This window comes from Pelophylax lessonae (assembly GCF_965119305.1).
Source record: "Pelophylax lessonae genome assembly, chromosome: 5".
Lineage (NCBI taxonomy): Eukaryota > Metazoa > Chordata > Amphibia > Anura > Ranidae > Pelophylax > Pelophylax lessonae.
Window position 1 is genome coordinate 170323937 of NC_138772.1, and position 22434 is coordinate 170346370.

The 22434-nt window shown below is 40.6% G+C and overlaps 1 protein-coding gene across 1 annotated transcript in view; it reads right to left on the bottom strand.

The window, feature by feature from the left end:
- Window positions 1–427: 427 nt before the first annotated feature.
- SH3BP5 (SH3 domain binding protein 5) overlaps window positions 428–22434 on the bottom strand; it is a 114059-nt gene continuing 92052 nt past the window's right edge. The window contains exons 5-9 of the mRNA XM_082258747.1: window positions 20931–21061; window positions 14051–14093; window positions 11394–11610; window positions 6337–6597; window positions 428–2304 (exon numbers count right to left, since the gene is read on the bottom strand). Of these exons, the coding sequence (XP_082114873.1) occupies window positions 2099–2304; window positions 6337–6597; window positions 11394–11610; window positions 14051–14093; window positions 20931–21061 (858 nt within the window). The 3' untranslated portion in view covers window positions 428–2098. The remainder of the gene's footprint in view (window positions 2305–6336; window positions 6598–11393; window positions 11611–14050; window positions 14094–20930; window positions 21062–22434) is intronic.

Sequence of the window (22434 nt, forward strand, 5' to 3'; positions counted from 1 at the left end):
TGTAGTAGGCATCGCTACTACAGTGATCTCTTCTAGCTTCTGGGTTCCGTGCCGAGCAGCTGCCCTGCTGCATTGTGAACACGAGGTAAATGCTTGGCTCTGATGCCATTCAGAGATCACTTTGTATTTTGTCAATAAAAGAGTTCTCTAATTGGATGAGGCAGAGAGGTGGGCAGTTCTCTGAATGGCACCTATAAGTGGGCAGAGTTATGTGTTCACACTGCAACAGGGCAGCAGCTAGACATGGGGTGCCTACTACAGTGATTTCCAAGAGGATTGGCTAGATATAGTATATGCATGGCTACACTGGTCCAATCAACTTTGTAAAAATATCCATACCTGGAATTCTTCTTTAGGTGCAACTGCCTGATTAGCATACTAGCTTAAAGACAGAAAGAAATGAGAAAAACAATACAGAAAAAAGCAATTTAAGTTGCATGAAACACCCTTTAATACACATAATTTTCTGGGGAAACATATAAGTTGTAGATAGGACGGAACACAAAACAAGACACATTCCAATATTACTAAATTCTCTTAGGAAATGATTCAAAGCAAACATGTCAGTTACATAGAAAACAGGCTAGTCTATCCTAGGACTACAAATCAGCAGCACAAACTCCACTGTCTCTATAGAGCAGCATCATTGCTTGTATTTAGCCAACCTCTACTTCCTACACGGCTAGGAAACCCATGCAACATGCATGGCCGATAAGTTTACTGGAGTGTGCACCACAGTATACAAAACAAGGCATGAGTCAGCATCAGCAATAGTCTTCTGCACTGTAGATATACAAAATATCCAGGTGAAGTTGCTTAGTTGTTGCTTTCTCCATATCCGCTGTGAAATTATGCCTCATCAGTAAAGTTCAAATATGCGATAGATGGGTGGGAAAGTCTAGTTATAAAATCTGGAAACATGGCACACGGTAGAATTCTTCTTCTAGAATTTTAAAAAAATGAGAACATATACTAACAAAAACATTCATATTTATAGAAAATGACCAGCAAGTCAAACTATCAGTCAAAAAATATGAAGTCACTATATATTTGAGATGTACAAAGCTAATGAAAATCGTAAATACAAATAAATATGTTGTTACAAGCTAAATTACAGACAGCTTTGTTTTTTTTTTTGATTCTTCTAATAAACCCAAAATGTATAATACTGGAATCCACATAGCAGACAGTAAGATATGCTAAAGAACGTATGAGTGCAAATTCAAAATGAGCCATGTTGATATGTCAAGTTACCTGGGTAGGTAGATGGGTCAGAGAGATGGATTGTGGGAAGGTAGGCATCACAATAGGTCTGTTTGGCCAATTTCACACACAATCTGGGTTTATTACAGTAGTCAGATGCTGGTAGGGTGATATATATCAATTGTTTGTAGGAATAGACAACCGCTTATAAAAGATATGTACTCAGAGTGCCTGCAGCTGTATTCAACGTTTCTTGACCCACCGTAAAACGAAATTTAAGGCTGATGACAAAAATGAACATTTGATAGATCATCTATAATTCGCTTTCTTCTACAAATAGCAATGAACTTGTGTATGAATGATAGGAAGTCAAAAAACCTAGACATGTGTTGCTTACTGGTTGAGGCTTGAAAATTTCCAAATGGGGGTTTAATTGGTGAAAAAGTCACTTACATAGGACTACTGTACGGTTTACGTTGAAAACTTACATGGCCGTCACATTAGATGGGCGATTTATGTGCATATAATACAAGTATACTAAACGTCTGACAGACCAAAGAAGTTTATGGTCCTCTATGGCAAAGACACAAGGAACAGAAAGCCTTGTAACAATACTTGTTTGGGGAGTCAACCCTTTGGCAAAGTCTCTGTTTCTATTTATTGCTCTGACTAAAGATATCCTTGCTCTCCATTCCTTATTTTAGGCTTTTTTTTTTTTGGTGAATAAGGATGGCAAGCATAGAAGTGGAAGCCTGCTGGAAAGCCATCTGCACTTTCTCCATCACATTAGTTCATGGTATGCAGCCTCCAGTCAGCCCAGGTTCTCTTAGCAGTACACACATCATGTGTTGAGAAAATCTTGTTTGTGCAGTCTGTAATCCGTATGGCACATTGTTCACACTGCATTAACCAGCACTGTTGAGGCCAGGGACCGAGTGCGTGTACACTTTATGTCGGAGTTGGTTTCATTGCCTGCACAATCCAAAGACAACTGCTTCATACTGTTATCCAACGCTGACAAAGCTCTGGGTTTATTAATGATATTGCTGTTGTTATTTAGTCTGTCTTGGGCTTTGCTTTCGGATCCTTCTGCTCTATTTCCTAAGCAAGAAAGAAAACAAGATCACTCACCACACACAAAAAACATCAGGAAATATATCCCGTCCTAAAAAAAAAAAGAAACACTTAAAAGTGCCTAGACTAATGATATTAATTTGACCTCCTTCATGACCAGGCCATTTTGTGCGATACGGCACTGCGTTACTTTAACCGACAATTGCACTGTACCCAAATAAAATTTTTGTCCTATTCTCCCCCACAAATAGAGCTTTCTTTTGGTGGTATTTGATCACCGCTGCGTTTTTTTTTTTTTTTTTGCGCTATAAACAAAAAAAGACTAAATTTTGGGGGGAAAAAAAAAATATTTTTTACTTTCTGCTAAAAAACAAACCCAATAATAAAATGTAAAAAAATCAAATTTACGCATCAATTTAGGCCAATATGTATTCTGCTATATATTTTTGGTTAAAAAAAAGTCCCAATAAACGTATATTGATTGGTTTGCGCAAATATTATAGCGTCCACAACTATGGGATGTTTTTCTTTTCTTTTTTTCTTTTTTTTTTTTTTACTAGTAAAGGCGGCGATCAGCGACTTATAGCAGGACTGCGATATTGCGGCGGACAAATCGGACACCCAGCTGACACTTTTTGGGGACCAGTGACACTAATACAGTGATCAGTGCAAAAACCTATGAACGGTCACTGTACTAATGACGCTGGCTGGGAAGGGGTTAACATCAGGGGCAATAAAAGGGTTAATTCTGCCTAGCCTATGCTTACTCACTGTGGGAGGTGCTTTAACTAGGGGAAGGCAAAGATCCATGCTCCTGCTTTGCAGAAACACAGGATCAATGCCTTCCCTTCTGACAGAACGGCAAATAACAATATTTGGGAATATATTATGCTTCCGGATATACTGATTTCAACTTCCGATTTATATTCACATTACAATTACTGTGACCCTGTACTCCCCTCTGTGGGAATATATAGCTTTGTCCTTGTGATCTCGGTCAGTGGGCTTATGTGGCACTGCTGGACCGACTATCACATGAAATCTGCATTTTGCTCTAATCACTTTTAGAGCCAGGGAGTTTTGCAGGAAACTACAACTTGGTCTTGTTTTATTCGTTATAATCATTTGGTAATATGGATACAATGTTAATTTGTTGACCTCTATATTCTTTATGTTGTTTTTTGATTTTTCCTAAAGAAGCTGGAATGGCGAAACATGTAGAATTACAAGCGTGATGAAAAACTTTCCCCCATTTGGTGTATGGAAACATATGGTTGTATAAATGTTTTTAATCAATCTTTGTAAAAAAAATACATTGAGTACTCTTTTGCGTAATATGTCTCTGCACCTGAAAAGTCCCTTCTCCCTATCTTGTTTGCGATCAGTTTGTGACATTATGGGATGATGGTGCCAAAAGCATTGGTAACCTGATCTTGTCGACAAAACTTTACATGGAAATAATTTAAATTTGCATAGTCTGGGCACAGGTTTACTTTAATAGAAATCTTTGCTGAAAGAAACATGAGGGCTGTCCCTATTGCTTCCAAACCTAGATCAAACATTCAGATAAAGACTTCCAATTTTACATGGATTTTGCCTTGTTTTGGGTTAATAACAAAGTATTGAAGGCAGAGGGCAAGGAAACTAGCATTTTCAGGAGGCCAGAAACAACAACCTTTACCTTTAGGGTTCGTTCACATCGTATGTGCATGAAAACTGATGAAAACACTGTGCAGATTTCACTTACAGAGACATCATGCCCTGTTCAAACCAATGTTGATTTCATGTCAGTTTTTTTCGTGCAGAAAAAAAAAACTGCATAAACCTTGCCGATTCCTGCACAGAAAAAATCTGCACATTGTGATGTGAACAGCACACACAGAGAACCATTGTTTTCTGTTGGCCCTTGCAAAGCGCATGCAGAAAACATGCACTACGGTGTGAACAAGCCCTTACAGCAAAGATTTTACTTTTCAATGGCACATCCCAGTGCCCTAATGACTTTAAGTCTGATGTGACATGGTGCCAGGACTAGGACTGAAAATAAAAAAACGTGAGATTGTATATATTCCATTCAGAGAAATATTTCTAACACATATCCCTTATATTATTTGACCATGCACTGCTCTGACAGTTAAAATAAAATGTAGAAACTGAATGTTTTTACCAAAAACAAGGATTGCTTTTAAAGCATTTCCACTAAATTGAATTACCAGAATTTAGTTCGAACCTTACTATTAGGAAACTAAGATTTATTATCACATGCTTCTGATATTTGAACTTATATTTTAATCTAGTCCATATATACTTTAATCTAGTCCATATATACAATTATTCAATACAGGATCTTTCAAAGAAAAAATTAGAATTTCTTATAAAGAAAAGGCTAAATGAAAAATCCTTTAACAGGTTTTTACCCATTATTTTGTACAGAATTCTTCGTGGTTGAGCATTATATATTTATTTTAGTTCAGTCACACACCCACATCGCAGTTAATTCTTACCACTAGGAGACAAATGCAATAGTTTTCAACATGCAGCATTTAATAGCAAGAACAAGTGAAAATCCTAACATGCCTGAACAGTGGCTGCATCTCGTTGAAAGACGCTGCTGTTCTTCCTACGATTATGCCTGACTCCTTTAATTTTCAGATCAAAGGATGTTGGGTGGGTGGGAGGGTCCTGATGGGGCTATTTAATTTAATATAAGCTTGCTCATCAGAACTGGCTAAAATTTGCTTGCCCAGCCTAACCGTGTCAATCCCTTAAAGTAGAACTATAGACAAAACTTTTTTTTTTCTTTTGGATACAGCAAAAGATGTCAGATTTGTTTCCACCATTTGAGTCCCATTGTGGAGATTTCCCTTCACTTCCTGTCCCAAAGCCAAACAGGAAGTGAGAGGAAATCCCTGCAAAATTAGGGGAATTCCTTGGGGACCCCCAGGTCACCAGAACTAATGCCCCCTTTGGAAGCTTTCTCCTCTATTACTTTTCTGGGGATAACAAAAATTTGGGAATTTCTTTCACTTCTAATGATAATAGTAAACAGGACAACGAGAGGGTGAAGCTCCTTAACGGGAAGCACAGAAGGCAATAAAAAAAGAAAGGTGTTCTAATCCCTCTCCACTCTATCCAAAACTAAAAAAAAAAAAAAGTTTTGCCTTTAGTTATACTTTAAAGCTGAAAATGCATGGTCTGGGCACCTAACCAATTATGGCCATTATAAGGTGCTAACACAGGGGTGTCAAACTCAATTTCATCTCAGGCCACATCAGCAGTTTGGTTCCCCTCAAAGGGCAGGTTGTATCTGGGGTGCACTACGTACAGAGTGCAGGGTTCAGGGGTATGCTATATACAGAGTGCAATTCCAGGGATGCCCTGTGCACAGAGTTCAGGGGTGCACCATGTACAGAGCGCAGTATTCAGGGGTGCACCATGTATAGAATGCAGGGTTCAGGAGTACACTACATAGAGAGTGCAGAGTTCAAGAGTACACTATGTACAGAATACAGTGTTCGGGGTCTGCTGTGCACAGAGTGTAGGGTTTAGGGTTGCGCTATGCACAATGTGCAACCCCAACTTCACTGCCATGTTCAGGCTGCAAAATGTTCTCCCCTGCCATGTTCTGGCTGGGTGCGAGGGCCACATGACAAGGCCTGGTTGGCCAGATTCAGCTCGCGGGCCTTGTGTTTGACATACGTGTGCTAACGTGTAATATGTAGCAGAGGTGGTTGACCCAAATTTGGGAGGTGTGAATTATAGATCTCAAAAGATAAAATATCAGCATCTACAAAAATTAAACAATATCACAGAATGTTAGGCAATTATTTTTTATAGTGCCCATTTACGAAAACTAGAGCACAGAGAAGATGGTGCAGCTGTGCAGAGTAACCAATCAGCTTCTAGGTTTTATAGTCAAAGCTTAACTAAACAAGCTGAAGTTAGAAGCTAATTGGTTACTATGAACAGCTGCACCAGATTTTCTGCTCCAGTTTTAGTAAATCTTTCCCAATGACTCATGCATATCAAACTATTTCTATGCTACCGAATCCATCCTACCTCTTTCCATATCACACTCTGGTGATGACGCTCCACTGCATTCACTGCGAGGACCAAGAACAGGTGATATCAACCCAAATTCTGATAGGGACATGGGGCTTGAAAGATCTAAGCTGCCAGGACGTGGTGCACCTGGAAAAGGGCTCAGAACCTCAGAAGGGCTTGTTGGGCCAGAGCTGTAGCTTGATAGAGACTGTGTCTCGGAGTCCTCTTCAGAGACCACACTGTTGAGATTGTCATCTTCAAAAACTTCTGAGGTCACTGCAAAAATAAACACACATTTAACTTAGGTTAAAGATCAGCTACACAGGAGCAGCAGCTGACTGCAATGGTATAGCGGATATACAGTTTATTGGCCATCATGGCATTTTCTGATATAGCAGAAATTGATGCAGTGTGAACAAGACCTTGGTGCATAGTTCATAAGTCCAGCTCCCCCCCCCCCCCCCCCCCCCAAAAAAAAAAAAATCTGATTAGCCCAACACTACTATAACATGGCAGAAGTCATCTTTTACCTATTAGACAAAACTAGTATCCCTGTTCTATAGCATATACGCTATTATACATTTTAATTGTGGCCCCTGAGTAGCTCTGCAGTGTTGGAAATAGTAATTTTCCAACTTACGATTACACTGCAGCGTGGCACAAGGATTAGTTTTTAAAGCAGCTTATTTATTATAGAAAAACAGTATGCCACAGAGCAAAGGGTAGCATACGTTATTTTCACCTGGTGATATTGCCAGTAACACTTCCTGTCCTAGGGTGACAACACTAACCCTAGGCTGCTTACCTGATTTAGACTACAAAACAGCCCCAGGATGCAGAATTTTTGACAGGATCAACAGTACTTTTTGTGCTTGAAGAAACTGAAGCTAGCTCGAAAAGACAAACACAGTCACCACATCTAATTACTAGAAAAAGGTTTGTTTTTGAGTTTAGATAAACTTTAAAGGGGAAAAAGAAAATCACCCAACCAGTGTTATGCAATAAATACAACAAAATCAGTGTTACGGGTGCTGCACATGAAGCATTCTAGAAGCAATAGTAAATACGCCCCTGACGTCATTCTGTGACGAAACCGGTAGGGAGGAAGAGCCAGAGACGTTTGTTACCACGCTGCCGCTTGCTGGGACTTGGCAACTTTCCCCTGCAATTCAAACGCCGCATTGACTATCACACCTCAGGATCAGCTGTATTCAATGTGAGTGGATATTATTTAATTTTAATAAAATTGCATATGATTACACTATGAGGAGTTTATCGTTTTTCCACATATATCTATTGATCGCTGAACCGGTTGCTTATGGTCCATAAGAGGATTTATGACATAGCCGAATGCTGAGCACTTCTCTATGAGCCTGCCTTTGGATCTCCACTGAGAAATTGCGCATCTGTGGCTAAGTGCTATTATTATCACGCTTATGTAGATCTCTGTAGCATTTTTTGGTAAGCAGCTGTGTGATCGGGTGTTGGTGAAGGCTATCTCACTGAACTATAGAACAAATCTCACAAGCTGGAATGGAAAGTTAATCGCTTATAGACTTTTATGTATTTTAGTGCTGCACCATCTTTGTATATAATAGTAAATATGCCTATGGACTGTAAAAGGTTGTCACATTTTAGAGAAACCTTTGCCAACCAGAAATAATCTTAAGAGGTCTAAATGCTGTAATGCAAACATATGAAAATGTAATTTAGGTTCCATCCACATTTGTTCATTGTAAAACGTGATATACATTTTTTTCTTTAAAACACATATTGCGATTTCTGTACATTTTTAATGCATTAAAATGCAGCATAATGCGTTTTGCATGAATTTTCCTCCCTGGTCACCAGGGAAAAATGAACGGGACTCAAAAACCGTACTAAAAAATAACCAGTGCATATTATCATTGACTATAATGGAAAGTGCATTTTTGATGCATTTTTCACAAAATGCACTGCGGATGCGGCAAGCAGGACTTTCCAAAAATGCAACACGCTTTATGAAGGCAGCACACAGATGGGAACAGTTACACAGCATTTAAAGAGGACTTTTTTGCATGCCCTTTAATACACTGAGCAACTGCGTTTTAGTGCAGGAAAAGCACACAGATGTGAACACGCTCTTGCGGTTTTTGGACATTATTTGCAGCATTTTTGTAAGCTGGATAGATGAAGAATCATTTGAGCAGGCTTTGTAAAGAAACCTCTCTTAAGGAATTGAAGTGAAGTTTTCAAATTAGAAACATGTTAGAAATGAAGCCAATTTCTTTTGGTTGAATTGTACGATATATTAAAAACACATTCTGAGAATTGTTACATTTCTTTGAAATGTTAAAATGCAGATCTTTCCATATTTTACGCATCTTCTTTCTACAAAAATAAAGAATATATATTATATATATAAAAAAAAAAGGGAATGAAGCCGATGGACTCCATGTTGTCAGATGGAGAATATAAACAGGAGGATATTTTTAGCACAGTATGTTTACCAGCCACAGACCAAAAAAACTCTCATGGGAAACCGATATCCATCCATATTAGATATCCAGCACGTGAAAAATTAACTCTAGTCTGCAAATACATTATGTAAGAGCAGCACAGTGCTCAAGCACACAAGTTAATGGTATTTCAGTAAACAAAGAGTCAATGTCATGCAGATAAGGCCAGACCTTTCCTGTACTTTGCAGTAAATACATCACTTGACGTTATTTTGTTAGGTTATCCCCAGCCAGGGCACACAGGATGTCTTGTTTTGACTAGAAAATGAAACTCTTGAATAACTTGTGTGGAGAACAAGATAAAAAAAATAAAAAAAAATGTTGCTAACCCAGTGCAGCTTCCCCTTCTCCATGCCATTGTCTCCATTTTTTTTTAGACTAGCTCCCCTTATTCTTTCTCTCCCTGGTTTTACTTCCCTCAGCCCAAGCATTAATTTGTCCTTTTTAAAAAAGGAACATATGTGCATTTATTAGGTTTTAACTATCAGCCTGCACAAAGCACTGCAAACTGCGATCAGTGGATTATGGGCGCAATGCTAGGCTACTGCAGACTCTGCCTCTAGCTTCCCAGGGCATCATACCTGGTTTAATGATCATGGTTTCATTGTGCTTGATTGGCACGGCAGCACCGTTGGATCATTTCTCAGTCAAGCCAGTGGAAACCGTAAGCACCCCATTGTGTAGATTTCCCTTCACTTCCTGTCCCATAGCCGAACAGGAAGTGAGAGGAAATCCCTGCAAATTAAAGGAATTCCTTGGGGACCTCCAGGTCCCCAGAACTAGTGTTCTCATTGGAAGATTTCCTCTCTATTACTTTTCTGTGGACAACCCAAAATTTGGGATTTTCTTTTACTTTCAATGATAATGGTAAACCGGACAAACAGAGAGGGTAAATCTCCTTAATGGGGGCGCAGACAGCAATAAAACCTGACAGGTGTTCTATTGTCTCTCCACTCTATCCAAAACTAAAAAAAAAAGTTTTGCCTTTAGGCTAGGTTCACACTAAAAAGGCAGGTTTGAAGTCGTGCAAGTTCAGCCGAACTCACACCGGCATTTCAGTGCGAGTTCGGGGGCGATTTGAGAGACATCTGTGCGGGTACATGAACAGATGCCTATTGAAATTGCCCCCGAACTCACCAAAAGTAGTGCAGGAATTACTTTTGGGAATCAAAGTGGCGCCGCAAAGTCGTTGCCGGCAATAGGCGGCGATTTGACATGTCAAATCGCATGTCAAATTGCTCCGATGTGAACCAGGGCTAAGTTATACTTTAAAAATAAATAAATAAAAAAGAAAGAACAGAAAACTAAACATGGCCACCACATCTAATGGGCCATACACACTATAAGATTTTCTGAAGACTTTTTCCTTTAGATTTACCAAAACCATATAATATGAGGTCAAACCTAAACACTTTCAATTTGTATGCAATCTGGCAGGCCCTTGCACTACATAGAAAAGGTAAATCTGAAGGAAATCTAACCACAAAAGTTGGATAGTGTGTATCCAGTTTAAGGCTTGGTAAGCTGCTATAGATTACATTTTTGTTTTGGGGTTTAATACCACTTTAGGTCATTTAATCATGTCTGCAATCAAAACCTCTCTAATACATAGAGTTTGAAATATAAAACTGTATATATATGGAGCAGCCATATTTGCTCATATACAGTTTTTGCTTCCTGCATTATGTTGTTATATGATATGATATATTATGGGAGAGAGCAAAAAAGAAAAAAAAAGAAAAAAAAAAAAAAAGCACAATCTAGAAGTTGTCCAATTCACTGAAAACAATGCCCTCCCTGTGTGTGGCTGATATCTTCTATAAGCCCCGATTCACACTGCTGTGACTTTGAAGCGGAATCCCAGCGTGACTTCGGCAGTAGTGCATGAACCTTTTTCTAAGTCTGAGCGACTCAAGTTGCTCCTATTAGAGCGGTTCCATTGCACTAAATGGGGTGCGAATTCTGATGTGACATGAACGCTCCGACTTTGGGAGCATGTTGCATCGGTGTGAACTGGGCCTTAACCATTGTTAAGCAAAGAGGCTGACAAGGCACTGATTACAAATTGAATATTTGCATCTACTTGGCTATTACACATATATTTAATTCAACAGCAAAAATCTTGAAGAGCAAGCATGTAAAATTTTCAGTGTAAAAAGGATGCCATTGCTAAATTCCTTCTAAAATAAAATAATATATAAGTTATCTGGCTTCATTACCATTTGAATTAATATAATTTTTAGAAGGAATGGCCAGCAATGGTAGCCTTAATGACTCTCTAATGGCAGGTGGGACGGGAAGCATTGTGGAAAAGACATACATAAAATATATATATATATATATATATATATATATATATATATATACACACACATATACACACACACACACAGTATATACACACACACACATATACTATATATATATATATACATACATACACACACACACACACACATTTCAGTTTTAATCTGAATGGCCAACACTTGGACTCGCAAAGTGAATACATCTAGTACCGGTATATACCATTTCTCCTGTATAGAGTGTAGATCCCCTGCACTCATATAGACTTACTTGAAATTGTGTCCGATTCCAGTTTACAAGCAGAGAGATCTTCTACTGAGTTGCTGCCTTCTGCTCCCACCCCACGTCCCCTTGGGCCCATTGCAGAGGAACGCCTTCGTTCATGTATTTCATCAGATATCATTTCAAGGTTCTTCAGTGCAGTCTTGTACTCTCCTTTGGCCAGAGACAGTTTAGCTTGAAGTTCATCCACGGTTTTCTTCAATTGCTGACGATAAAAGCAATAAAATGAATGTAGCCACTATAACCAAAAATAGATCTGTCATGATGGGGCTAAATTATTTTTTTTTTTTTCCAAAAAACTTTGAGAAGTGCGCATATGTAAAAATTAAGGTACAACAGTGGGACCAGTCCGATCAACATTCTCGATGGTCAAATAACAAATTTCATTGAACAAATGTGATGGCCTGCCCTTTTTGGCTTCAAATCTACCTCCTGAACAGGGCTCTTTTAATGATATTCTGTGAACATACCTACGAGAAAGAAAAGTCATTGTAGTAGAGTGAATGCACTCCCAAGGTCTAGATAAAGGAACCACTAACCATAGGCTGAGCCTCAGGGTCATTTAGATAAAATACCTTCTGCTGTGGGACCAACTGGAAAGGTTGCCCACAAACAAATTTTCCAGTGATGAAGGGTTTTACATAAAGATCTAAAAAAAACCCTAGGAAGATAAGTAAATCAAAGTCTTAAGACCATCTCTATTTTTTTTCCAAATCTAAACTATCTCTAAAAACATATTTATCCTATACAGTAAGCAAAAATAAGACAAATCATGAGAAAAAAAAATCCTGTTTCAACAAAATTTTCTCAGAAAAGTGTGAATTATAAAAATATGTTAAATTATATTGGTTTTATTTTATTTATTTATTTTACATTTCTATTCTGAACCGTGATAAACGAATTCTAAAATATAACAAAAAAAACTTTTGTAACCTGGTACTATGATTTAAACCCAGTAAACACTTTTCTAAAGGCAAACAGCTTCCAAGGCAAAGGAAGGAAAATCATCTCCAAAAATAAATCCAAAATCATTTTTGAGTGGGGGACCACGGTCCAATTTTTGCTTAACTATTTTGTAATAAAGGCTATTGCTCTAATAAATACTTTTATTTTTACAGCCATTATACCATTTCTTATTTTGTTTTGAGGATTAACAGCCCAATTCCACTCTTTGCATGGACTTGCTTGTATGATAGGCACCTACGTGTAACTAGTATGCTAAAACGTAACTGCATAATATTCGGTTATACTCCCCTTTATCTATTTAGCTCGCTTTGAAAAAATGGAAAAAAAAAATTTGAATCTGTTCCTACATATACAAACCAATAGAAAAGCAGAAGAGCCAGTACATTATAAATTCAATTTGAAGTGGTTTACTTCAAAGAGCATAGTAATCCTATGTGCAAAAGCCAATTTTTTTTTTTTTTTTTGATTATGTAGAAGTCCTTTTTAAAGGCAACATCCATAAAGTGGTCCTACATTGCCCTTTACATTGCCCTTCTGCTCTACTGTCCATTATGGTACCACTGTTGGCCGTCTACCTACCTATAGGAGGTATACAGGATGGAAATCCTTAGGGCTCTTTCACATGGTCCACCTCTGTAGGCGGATCCGTGCTGCTCAGCGGGGATCGATCCACCGATCCCCACTGAGCCGGCGGATGACAGCTCCGTCTCCGCTTGCAGTGCGGAGAGGGAGGTGTCGCGCTCCCGCTGCTCTCTATGGGGGATCGGATGAGAGCAGACCGCCTGTCCGCTCTCATCCAATCCGATCCCTGAACGGATGGAAAAATAGGGTTTCCATCCGTACAGATTTCACGGACAGGAAAGGATACGGATGGCAGCGGGTGTCAGCGGAGGTGTTTCCGCTGACATCTGCTGCCCCATAGAGCTGCATGGAGGATCCGATCATATCTGCCTAAAAAACTGACAGGCGGATCTGATCGGATCGCCCGTGTGAAAGAGCCCTTATACAATCATACACCATCTCATTGTTTTTTATTAAAATGAAATCAACAAGTCAAGTGCGCTTAAAGTGGAACTTTACCCTCTCAATTAGCATGAACGATTTGTAATCCTTATACTGCTAGCATTAGTAAATAGATAGATAAGTATATCATTAGATTGTAAGCTCTTCTTAGCAGGGCCCTCTAAAATCCTCTTGTATTTTATTGTATTGTATATGTACTGTTTCCCTCTAATATTTTAAAGCGCTGCGTAAATTGCTGGCGCTATAGAAATCCTTAATAATAATAATATGTACTTGTTTTGTACTTTTTTTTTTTTTTTACATTTCTTCAGTTACTTCCTGCTTTTTAGGCTCAGAAAAATGATGTCATACATCCCAGGAGTCTTCAGGAGGGGGTTTTCTCAGCTAAGCAGACCCTCCTGCATGACCTAAAGGCAGATGGATTCCAGGAAGTAAATGCTACATGAACCATCTGCCCTTACTCAAGACAGCCACAGCCAGAAATGCAAGGGACCGTTTTCAAAGTGATTTATCAGCAACATAAAGCATGGAGACATGGATGGGTGGGTGAGATCGCTTTAAATCGTAAAAATGAATTCAATAGCATTTTTGGTTTGTAGTACTGAGATGTAGTGTAGTTACGCTTTCATTTCTTGCAAATAATAAAGTGTACCAACCTCAAGCTGCAGGTAATACTTTGCCTTCATTTCAAAATAGGGTCTAGAAGGTAAAGAAAAGAGAAATTTCTATAATTCAATAACAGGCATAAAAATAAAGGCAGATATAAAGAAAAACCAGTGGGCGGTAAGGTAAGCTGGACAAGCCATTCATCTCAAACACTACAGCATTAATCCACACAGAGAGAAAACACTGTGATCAAAGGAAAGTGTTATCCAGAGAGATGTCATACCCTGGCATTAAGAGCTATGATTTTCATGTCAGTAGCCAAGACATTCCTATACAAGACACAATATTGCAGGATATATTTCATACACATTTACTACACAGTGTAACCAGATAAAAATGTGCGATCATCAGAAAGAAGAGGCCTTGAAGTGTACAGTGATTTCACACAGCTACTGAGACCAGCGGAAGGGTTTGTATATACAAGTACTGGAGAGCTATTAAGCATCTAAGATTTATTCCTTTTTCTTCAAAGTTTAGTCCACCCAATACTGATACTTCATTACTTTCTAGATCCTGGAGAATTCGTATGCATGTAAAGTATGCATCCAAACTTTCTTTAGTTTTTGAAAGAGAAGGGTTAAAACTCCTATCAGGTTGTTTTTGGCAGTGCTTTTGTAATCATTAATACAGCGTAAGCATGTATGCAAAAAATAGAAAGTGTTCTACCATGTTTGGATACATCCACACGATGTACAACAGCAACGTCATATACAAAAGTACAGCAGCACACGGCCATTTATGTCAATGACCTGGTTGTATGCTTTACCTGGGATGCCTGGATGAAACCTGGCTGCAGTTACGGTGAACAGGCTCAGGCGGCCCGTGTCCAAGAGCCTCATTTGTGATCTCTCTGGGCGTAAAGTAATAATACATAAAAATAAAAAAATTATCCTGATCCTTTAAAGCTACACAGCATAGTGCTAGTAATCTGTCCGTCTCCAAGCTGTAAAAAACCTGGTTGATCCTACCTGTTCATGTGTCTCCCTTAGTGTGCTTACCACGGTAATCATGGCTGCTTACCACGGTAATCATGGCTGCTGATCCACGATTACTGTGGTCAGGTTACATGCCTCCGTCAGCCCGCTGCTCTCCTCTCTTCCTCTTTCCCCCTCCCTCCCTGCCTGTCAGCTCAGAAGTCTGTGTGTGATCCATCTCATCCCCTACCAACGCTATAGCTGTAACATTACTACTGAGAAACCCTGTAATCCCCTCTCTTACAGGAAGATATAATGTGTAGTATCCCATTTTTTATTCCGCAAAATACCTTATTTACAGTGCCGCTGGGCATTCACGTGACCTCCCGCTGCTCTCCTCCTCTCCTCTTGGCGGACATCAGCGGGGAATCTCAGCCCCTCCCACTGTAGTGCTTGGAGTGGGGAAGGAGATCGCTGGCAGGTCACGTGAGCTGCAAAGAAGGTATTTTGTGCAATATATATATACCGTATTTTCCGGCGTATAAGACGACTGGGCGTATAAGACGACCCCCCCTAATTTTCATCTACCGGCAATACCTATACTTAGGTTACCTTGGAGATATTATACTCGGCGTATAAGACGACCCCCCCATTTTTGGGGGATTTTTTTGATGTTCAAAAGTAGTCTTATACGCCAGAAAATACAGTATATATAAAAAAAAAAAAAAACACACAGCACCATAACTTGTAATACCAGCTTTCTAGTTTTGTATCTAAACAACCTAACTGTTAAGCTAGTTTTTCAGCTAGGTAAGGGCAGGGCTTTGCCTCCTCATGTTTAAGCTTCCGGTAAGAAGAGCCGTGAGCAGCACAGTGGTGACACATCACCAAATCTCACTCCAAATTTAGTGAGACTAGGGGTCAGAGGCAGTAGTGCTTTAGAATGCACTCACACCTTGAGTTTGATTGTCCTCCCTCCTCAGTCTCCTACTGGTATGCTTTCACACTGGGCTGTAAGTAAGTATTCAAGGGCACACTTACATCATCACCTCTGGCAGCCAGACCGCAATGATCTATGGAGAGTTCTGTGCTCATGCACAGTTTGTGCTCACACATGTGAACAATACCAGACTGCAGGTAAACCGTGCCTGGGACTTCCTCTTCCAAGTGATTCTGGGCACGGTATGCTTAACCATTCCTGGGCATGGTTTAGAGCACTCTCCATACACAAAACGAGCTGGACCAAGTGGGTGAACCATGCCCAAGCATAGTTGTCCACTTGCCGACCGCAAAGTGTAAAAATAAAAAATTTAAAGCGCCCCATCCCTTACGCATATGTAGATCGCGCACACATATGTAGACAGTGTACGCACCACACATGGTATTTTACCACAAACGTTAGAGCAAGAGCAATAACTCTAGCGCTAGAACTCCCATGTAACTCTAAACAGGTAACCTGTAAACATTTTAAAAGCGTCGTCCATAGAGATTTTTATGTACCGTAGTTTGTCACCACACCATGAAGATGCACAATTTTGGAGAATGACATTTTAGGTATCTATTTAGTCGGTGTAACATCATCTTTCATATTTTACCAAAAACATGGGGTATATGTCGCATTGTTTTTTTTTTATTTATTTAATTATAAAGTGTATTTTTTCAAAAAATATTTCAAAGCGCAAAATACCGTGTGAAAAATGTGCCCATAGACACACTTCTAAACCTTGTGGACAGCCTTCCCAGAAGAGTTGAAGCTGTTATAGCTGCAAAAAGTGGGCCAAATCAATATTGAACTCTATGGACTAAGACTGGGATGCCATTAAAGTTAATGTGCGTGTAAAGGCAGGCATCCCAATACTTTTAGTAATGTAGGACTGCTGAGAATTGCACTTTCTGTATTCCCCTGGGTTACCCGTAACAACAGACAATGAACAGTCCAGGGGATTTGGTTTTTGTGTTTTATTTAGAACTGGGGTAGGAGAAGGGATGAGTGGGATACTCCAACTATGAACTATGCAGAAATCTGAGGACAACTAGCTGTAGTGTGCGGCAAGGCCACTGCTTCACCTTGCCACTGCTTCATTTCTCTTTAAGGTCCTAACTTGGCACCCCCTTTCCCACTTGCTGTGGGTTCTAGCTCCTGTCCACTGACTCTCCACTTGAGTGGTCCCCTTCCTGGGCAGACCCCTGGCAGACTTCCCGGTACTCACAGACACAGTTTCTCCCAAGGTTGCTCTGCCTCCAACTCCACTTGTCAGCATCCACCGGACCCCCTGGCTCAGCACCACATTTCTAGCTCACTAGGCCGACAGCCTGTGACCACCTTCCATACAGACAGGAGGAGAGACAGCCATCACCCTCCTCATGGGACCTGGCTTCCTGCCCAAAGACCACCTTGTCACATGTGCCCTTGGCTTTAATAACATATCCCAGGATGCACCACTGTTTGTGCCAACCCACTGGGATAGCTACAAAAGCATGTGTGTCACTGGCTGGGTTTCCTCCACTGTCCAACAGGCTCCCCTATTGGATATAGCGGGGATACTCCCTTAGACCAGATGAATCACACATGGACACATGCAACAGGCCTAACTACTGATCAGGCTCCCCTGATAAGCAGATGGAGCAGACTATGGTTTACCTGCTGCTTCCCTGGCAGACGGACCGCACTATACTAACCCCCGGACAACACCAGGCCGCAGCCACACACCATACCACCACCCCCTCTCCCCCCCCTGCCGGCTCATTCACCTTGCCTGGATATGTGGAGGGAGGGAGGGCAGGCAGCAGCAGCACATGGCAGTGACGGCTTCAGCTTCGGCTTCTTCCCCCTGTCTTCTGAGTCTCCCGCCTGCCTCTTCCTCCATGGCCAAAGGCATGGCTTCTCCTTTCGGCCAATTGGGAAACGGGTCTCAAACCCGCTTCCTGATTGGCCAGGAGGAGGATCTGTGTGACAATAGCAAATATTCATTCCCTATGGTCACACAACCGGGTGGGCTCAGGGTGCAGTGCTCTGCGCCCCGAGCACACCCTTTTGTTTTAGCCTATTAGAGCCTCTGACTCTAATCACATGCTAAAAAAAAAAAAAAAGCCCCGTTGAACTACATGTGTCCCTAATGGCCCAATAAAGCTGCATGTTTTTTTTTGTGTTTTTGTTTAGATGCATCTTGCCTTTTTTTTTTAAATGAATGTACCTCTGAAAGGGAAAACTATGTAGGCTGTGATTTTTCCCTTTTTTTTTTATGCGTATACATATTTAAATGAAGGTTTTATATCTTTTTACGTACATGTGTATTACAAATTGCATTTGAGCTTCAAAAATATAATCTGGGTGCCCACTCACAGTTCACTCTTACATTTCTAGAAGTACTGTACGTCCAACCCTTGTGGCTTACTGAACCCAAGTGTAATGATGAAAGGACCTACTTTATGGTTGATGTGAGACCAGAGAGATTTATATATAGATTGATGGACAGACAGGCATTGACTGGTAGTCAGAGAGGAAATGCTGCAACTTGCACTAAGCAGCCTGAGAACTGCTCTCTGGAAGTATACCAGATAACGATGACAAGATTAAGCTCAGAGAAAAATGGTTAATAACCAATTACTGACCCTAGATGAGAATTACTCCCAACACTAAAATAGCATAAAAAAAGTCGATTGCTTTCTGGCAGGAGCAGGACTCTATAAATAGCTCACGCTGACATGTAGGGAGACGGAGCTCCTGTGTCTCTGGGGCATTATTACTACGTGAGCAGTACATCTAAATTTAGAAAATAACGGGAAAACTCACAAACACATGATGCAAAACCAATCTTTCCATCTACAAAATATATATCTACTTTATATTTGGCCACAAAATCTTTACAGCCTATGTAGATACATTTTCCTTGTAGAAGTAATACTCCTGAGGATGTAGCTTGTGAATTTCCTGGGAACAAGAAGAATTGTGCATGAATGAGGCACCCTGCTCAAATCCCAACCACGGCACTACCTGCTTGGAGTTTGCATGTTCTCCCTGTGCCTGCATGGGTTTCCTCCGGTTACTCCAGTTTCCTCCCACACTTGGCTTCTGTCTAAATTGGCCCTTATATGTGAATGTATGAATGCGAGTTAGAGACCTTAGATTGTAAGCTCCTTGAGAGCAGAGACTGATGTGAATGTGCAATATACAGTATATGTAAAGCGTTGTGTAAATTGATGGCGCTATATAAGTACCTGAAATAAATACAGAAAAAAAGGTCTCCTACATTAAAGCCATGAATAGCAGTTCACAAGTAGGGAAGACATGTACGTAAATCAGCAGCCATAGAAATGGAGTAGGACAAAGAAAGCCAGTACAGGTGGAATACATGCCTCATCACTACTTGGGAATGGTTCTTTCCCCACCACCACACCAGTAAAAGACTCAATTGGCTCACAAGTTTGTTACACAGTTAGGGCCCTTTCACATGGGCTTTCCGATCAGGTCCGCATGTCATTTTCAGGTGGACCTGATCAGATGCTTCATTCACCCCTACACTAATTGTCAAAGCAGGGGAGCGGGGGCTGGTCTCCTTTCATAACATTATTATTATTCCCCCCCCATGTACATTGCAATAGTATTCTTGCCCAAGGGTTGGAGAAGGGAATGGGCGGGTTGGCAACACCCATACCTAAAACCATTTCCGGTCATCAGCTCTGTTTAAAAGAAGGATGCTGGTAGTCTTTTTCACGTGGCTCTGAAGAAGAGGAATTCCTCGAAACGTGTCAGCCCACAGGGTCTTCAGTTTCTGTTGTACATTTTGATACAACTGGAAGGAACTTGCTGAGATCTGTGATGCACTTTTAACAATTGCAAGTGGGGGGGTGTCATGGCGCTCTTCTAATATCCCAGGATGGTACAAGGAATGTGGGTGGATGGGAGGGGGGGGGGGGTTATGGGGCTGCGTGGGGGGGGGAACAAAGTTTGGTACTGTAGGGAAGCTATAATCCGCTGCAGCCGGCTGAAGCGTGGAGAAGCCCTGAGAGATGCAAGAAAGGAGAGAGCGGCGCCAGCTTAGTATAGTACAAGTTTATTAACACTGTTAAAACTGGTGACTCACTGTCCGAGGTTGGGTGAGACCGGTACACAAAGACTGTTAGGGTCATCCATCTTCCTCTTCCAGGATAGTGGTCATAGGAGAAGGTGGTGAGGTTTCAGAGGTATAGCCGAGCCGCTATGGGGCTGCTAGTTGTCACTGGCCGCGGCGGAGCATGCACAACAGGGCTCCGGCTGCCGACTTCTGATCCCTGATGACATCACTTCCTGGCAGGAGAAAAATAGGGGTTGCACGCGTTGGGCTACCAATTTTAACAGTGTTAATAAACTTGTACTATACTAAGCTGGCGCCGCTCTCTCCTTTCTTGCACTTTTAACAATTGCAACTTGTGAGTATAATACTTACCATGTTTTTATTCAATAAATTATTTGTCTCAGGATAATGCACTAGGTCAATGCGCCCTCTGTGTGTTTTTATATGGTTCCTTTCATAACACACCTGAATATGGGTGTAACATGTCATGAAAGGTGAACTCATCCTCTAAGGCATGGATGCTCAACCTGTGGCCCTCCAGCTGTTCCGAAACTACAAATCCCATGAGGCATTGCAAAGCTAACAGGTACAAGCATGACTCCCAAAGACAGAGGCATGATGGGACCTGTAGTTTTGCAACAGCTGGAGGGCCACAGGTTGAACACCCATGCTTTAAGGGAATCATCCAATGGGGTGGAGGTTGGTTTAGGGAAAAACAGACTTGCCTGGGGAATCCGTTTTAACTGCATCTTGTTAATTTAATTGGCAACATAAACGGTCTACAAATGAGGGAAGTCCCATTAAAAAAAAAAAGAAGTTGAACCACTATTTAAGCAGAACAAGGCATTGTGTGCCCCTGGGTAATTACACAGTATGCCTGGAACTTCTGTATTAATACATACTTTGATTTACTAATGCTCCGTTTTAATTTCTTCTCTAGCTGCTTCATTCTGCCCATGGCAGCATTATATTTAGCCGCTGTTTCTTTGTGTACCAGCTCGCTGCGTGTCTTCTTCTGCTCTTCTTCCATGACCTTCAAAGAAAGGTAAAGAACAAAAGTTTTATTCTAGTTTACTTTATTCTAAGCAATCTAGGAGCAACTGCTACAGCAAGTACATGACTGTAATAAAACCCGCATGTCCACTGTAGACATTTCTTAATTACAGAACTGCTAATTTCACTAAACAATGATCAGCAGAGGTAAATTCTCGCGGAACCAAAAGGGAGTGTTTTCCATTTTATTCATGGAAAAGGACTTCTCAATTATTTAAACTGAAAAACATTGCTCTTCTTGCACATCAATCCTCTAAACAAGTTGCATCCACTGACCTACCGGTGTTTTCCACGTGCTACGGTTCACAATTTCAGGACATAAAAACGCATTATATCCAGACATCTCCCTATCTTGTATTGTGATGACTTATCGTATAATGTTGGGTTGCGGTGTCAGATATGTAGCTAGGAGGGCACGTACCATAAGAAACATGATATTCCCCAGTTTATACGTTTTGAATCCTCCACTACGCACATGGTTAAATACCATTGGCATGTATAGGTGTGGAGCTGCTAGGTGTAGATTCTGTGACCATCTGGGGGATTCCCACATTATCAGGTCATGTTCCAATGGTTTTTCTACAACTGTCACACAGTTGGTTAATCGCCACACAAAACGGTCATATTAAGTGACATGCACTATATGCAACATACAATATGTGGGCAAGACTACTAGAGGACTGAATGGCAGAATAAGGGACCATCTGATATTAGAATCAATAAAAACACTAGACACTTCAATCTCATCACCAGAACGTACAATCCTTTAGAGTTCAGATCGTTGTAAGGGATTAAGATTGACCTGTCCAAGGCAGTAACCCATTCTCCCTCCTGTGTAGGAGGGAGGCATTATGGATTTTTAAATTGGACACTGGCATTCCCAGGGGTTTAAATTTTGAGTGGGACATTACCCACTATTGTCAACAGTTTGCTTTCTCCTCCAGTCTCTGTTTTTCCAGTGGTATTCTAGGACACATCTTATTGTCATTTACCATTTTTCTCCCATTATCTTATTCTATTATTAATAAAGGTTGATATTAAAGTGTTACCAAACCTAGGACCCTGCATTCAATATATCTGGTCTCCCACAGTACACAGAACATGGAAATGCAATTATTTTAGTAAATATAAACTGCTAAATACATTTTCTCATCAGCAGTATATAGCAGTCTTGGGACTTTTATCAGTGTCTGGTTAAAGCTTGTCAGGGGAGTTTTATGTTTTCCTCTGACTGTCCTATTTGGCTGCAGGACCCCTCACCCTCTGTCTGGACAGTGCGGATTGACCCTGTGCTGATCACATGCACTCTCCCAGAAGAAAAAAACTCTAGCAATACACACCAAACTGAGCATG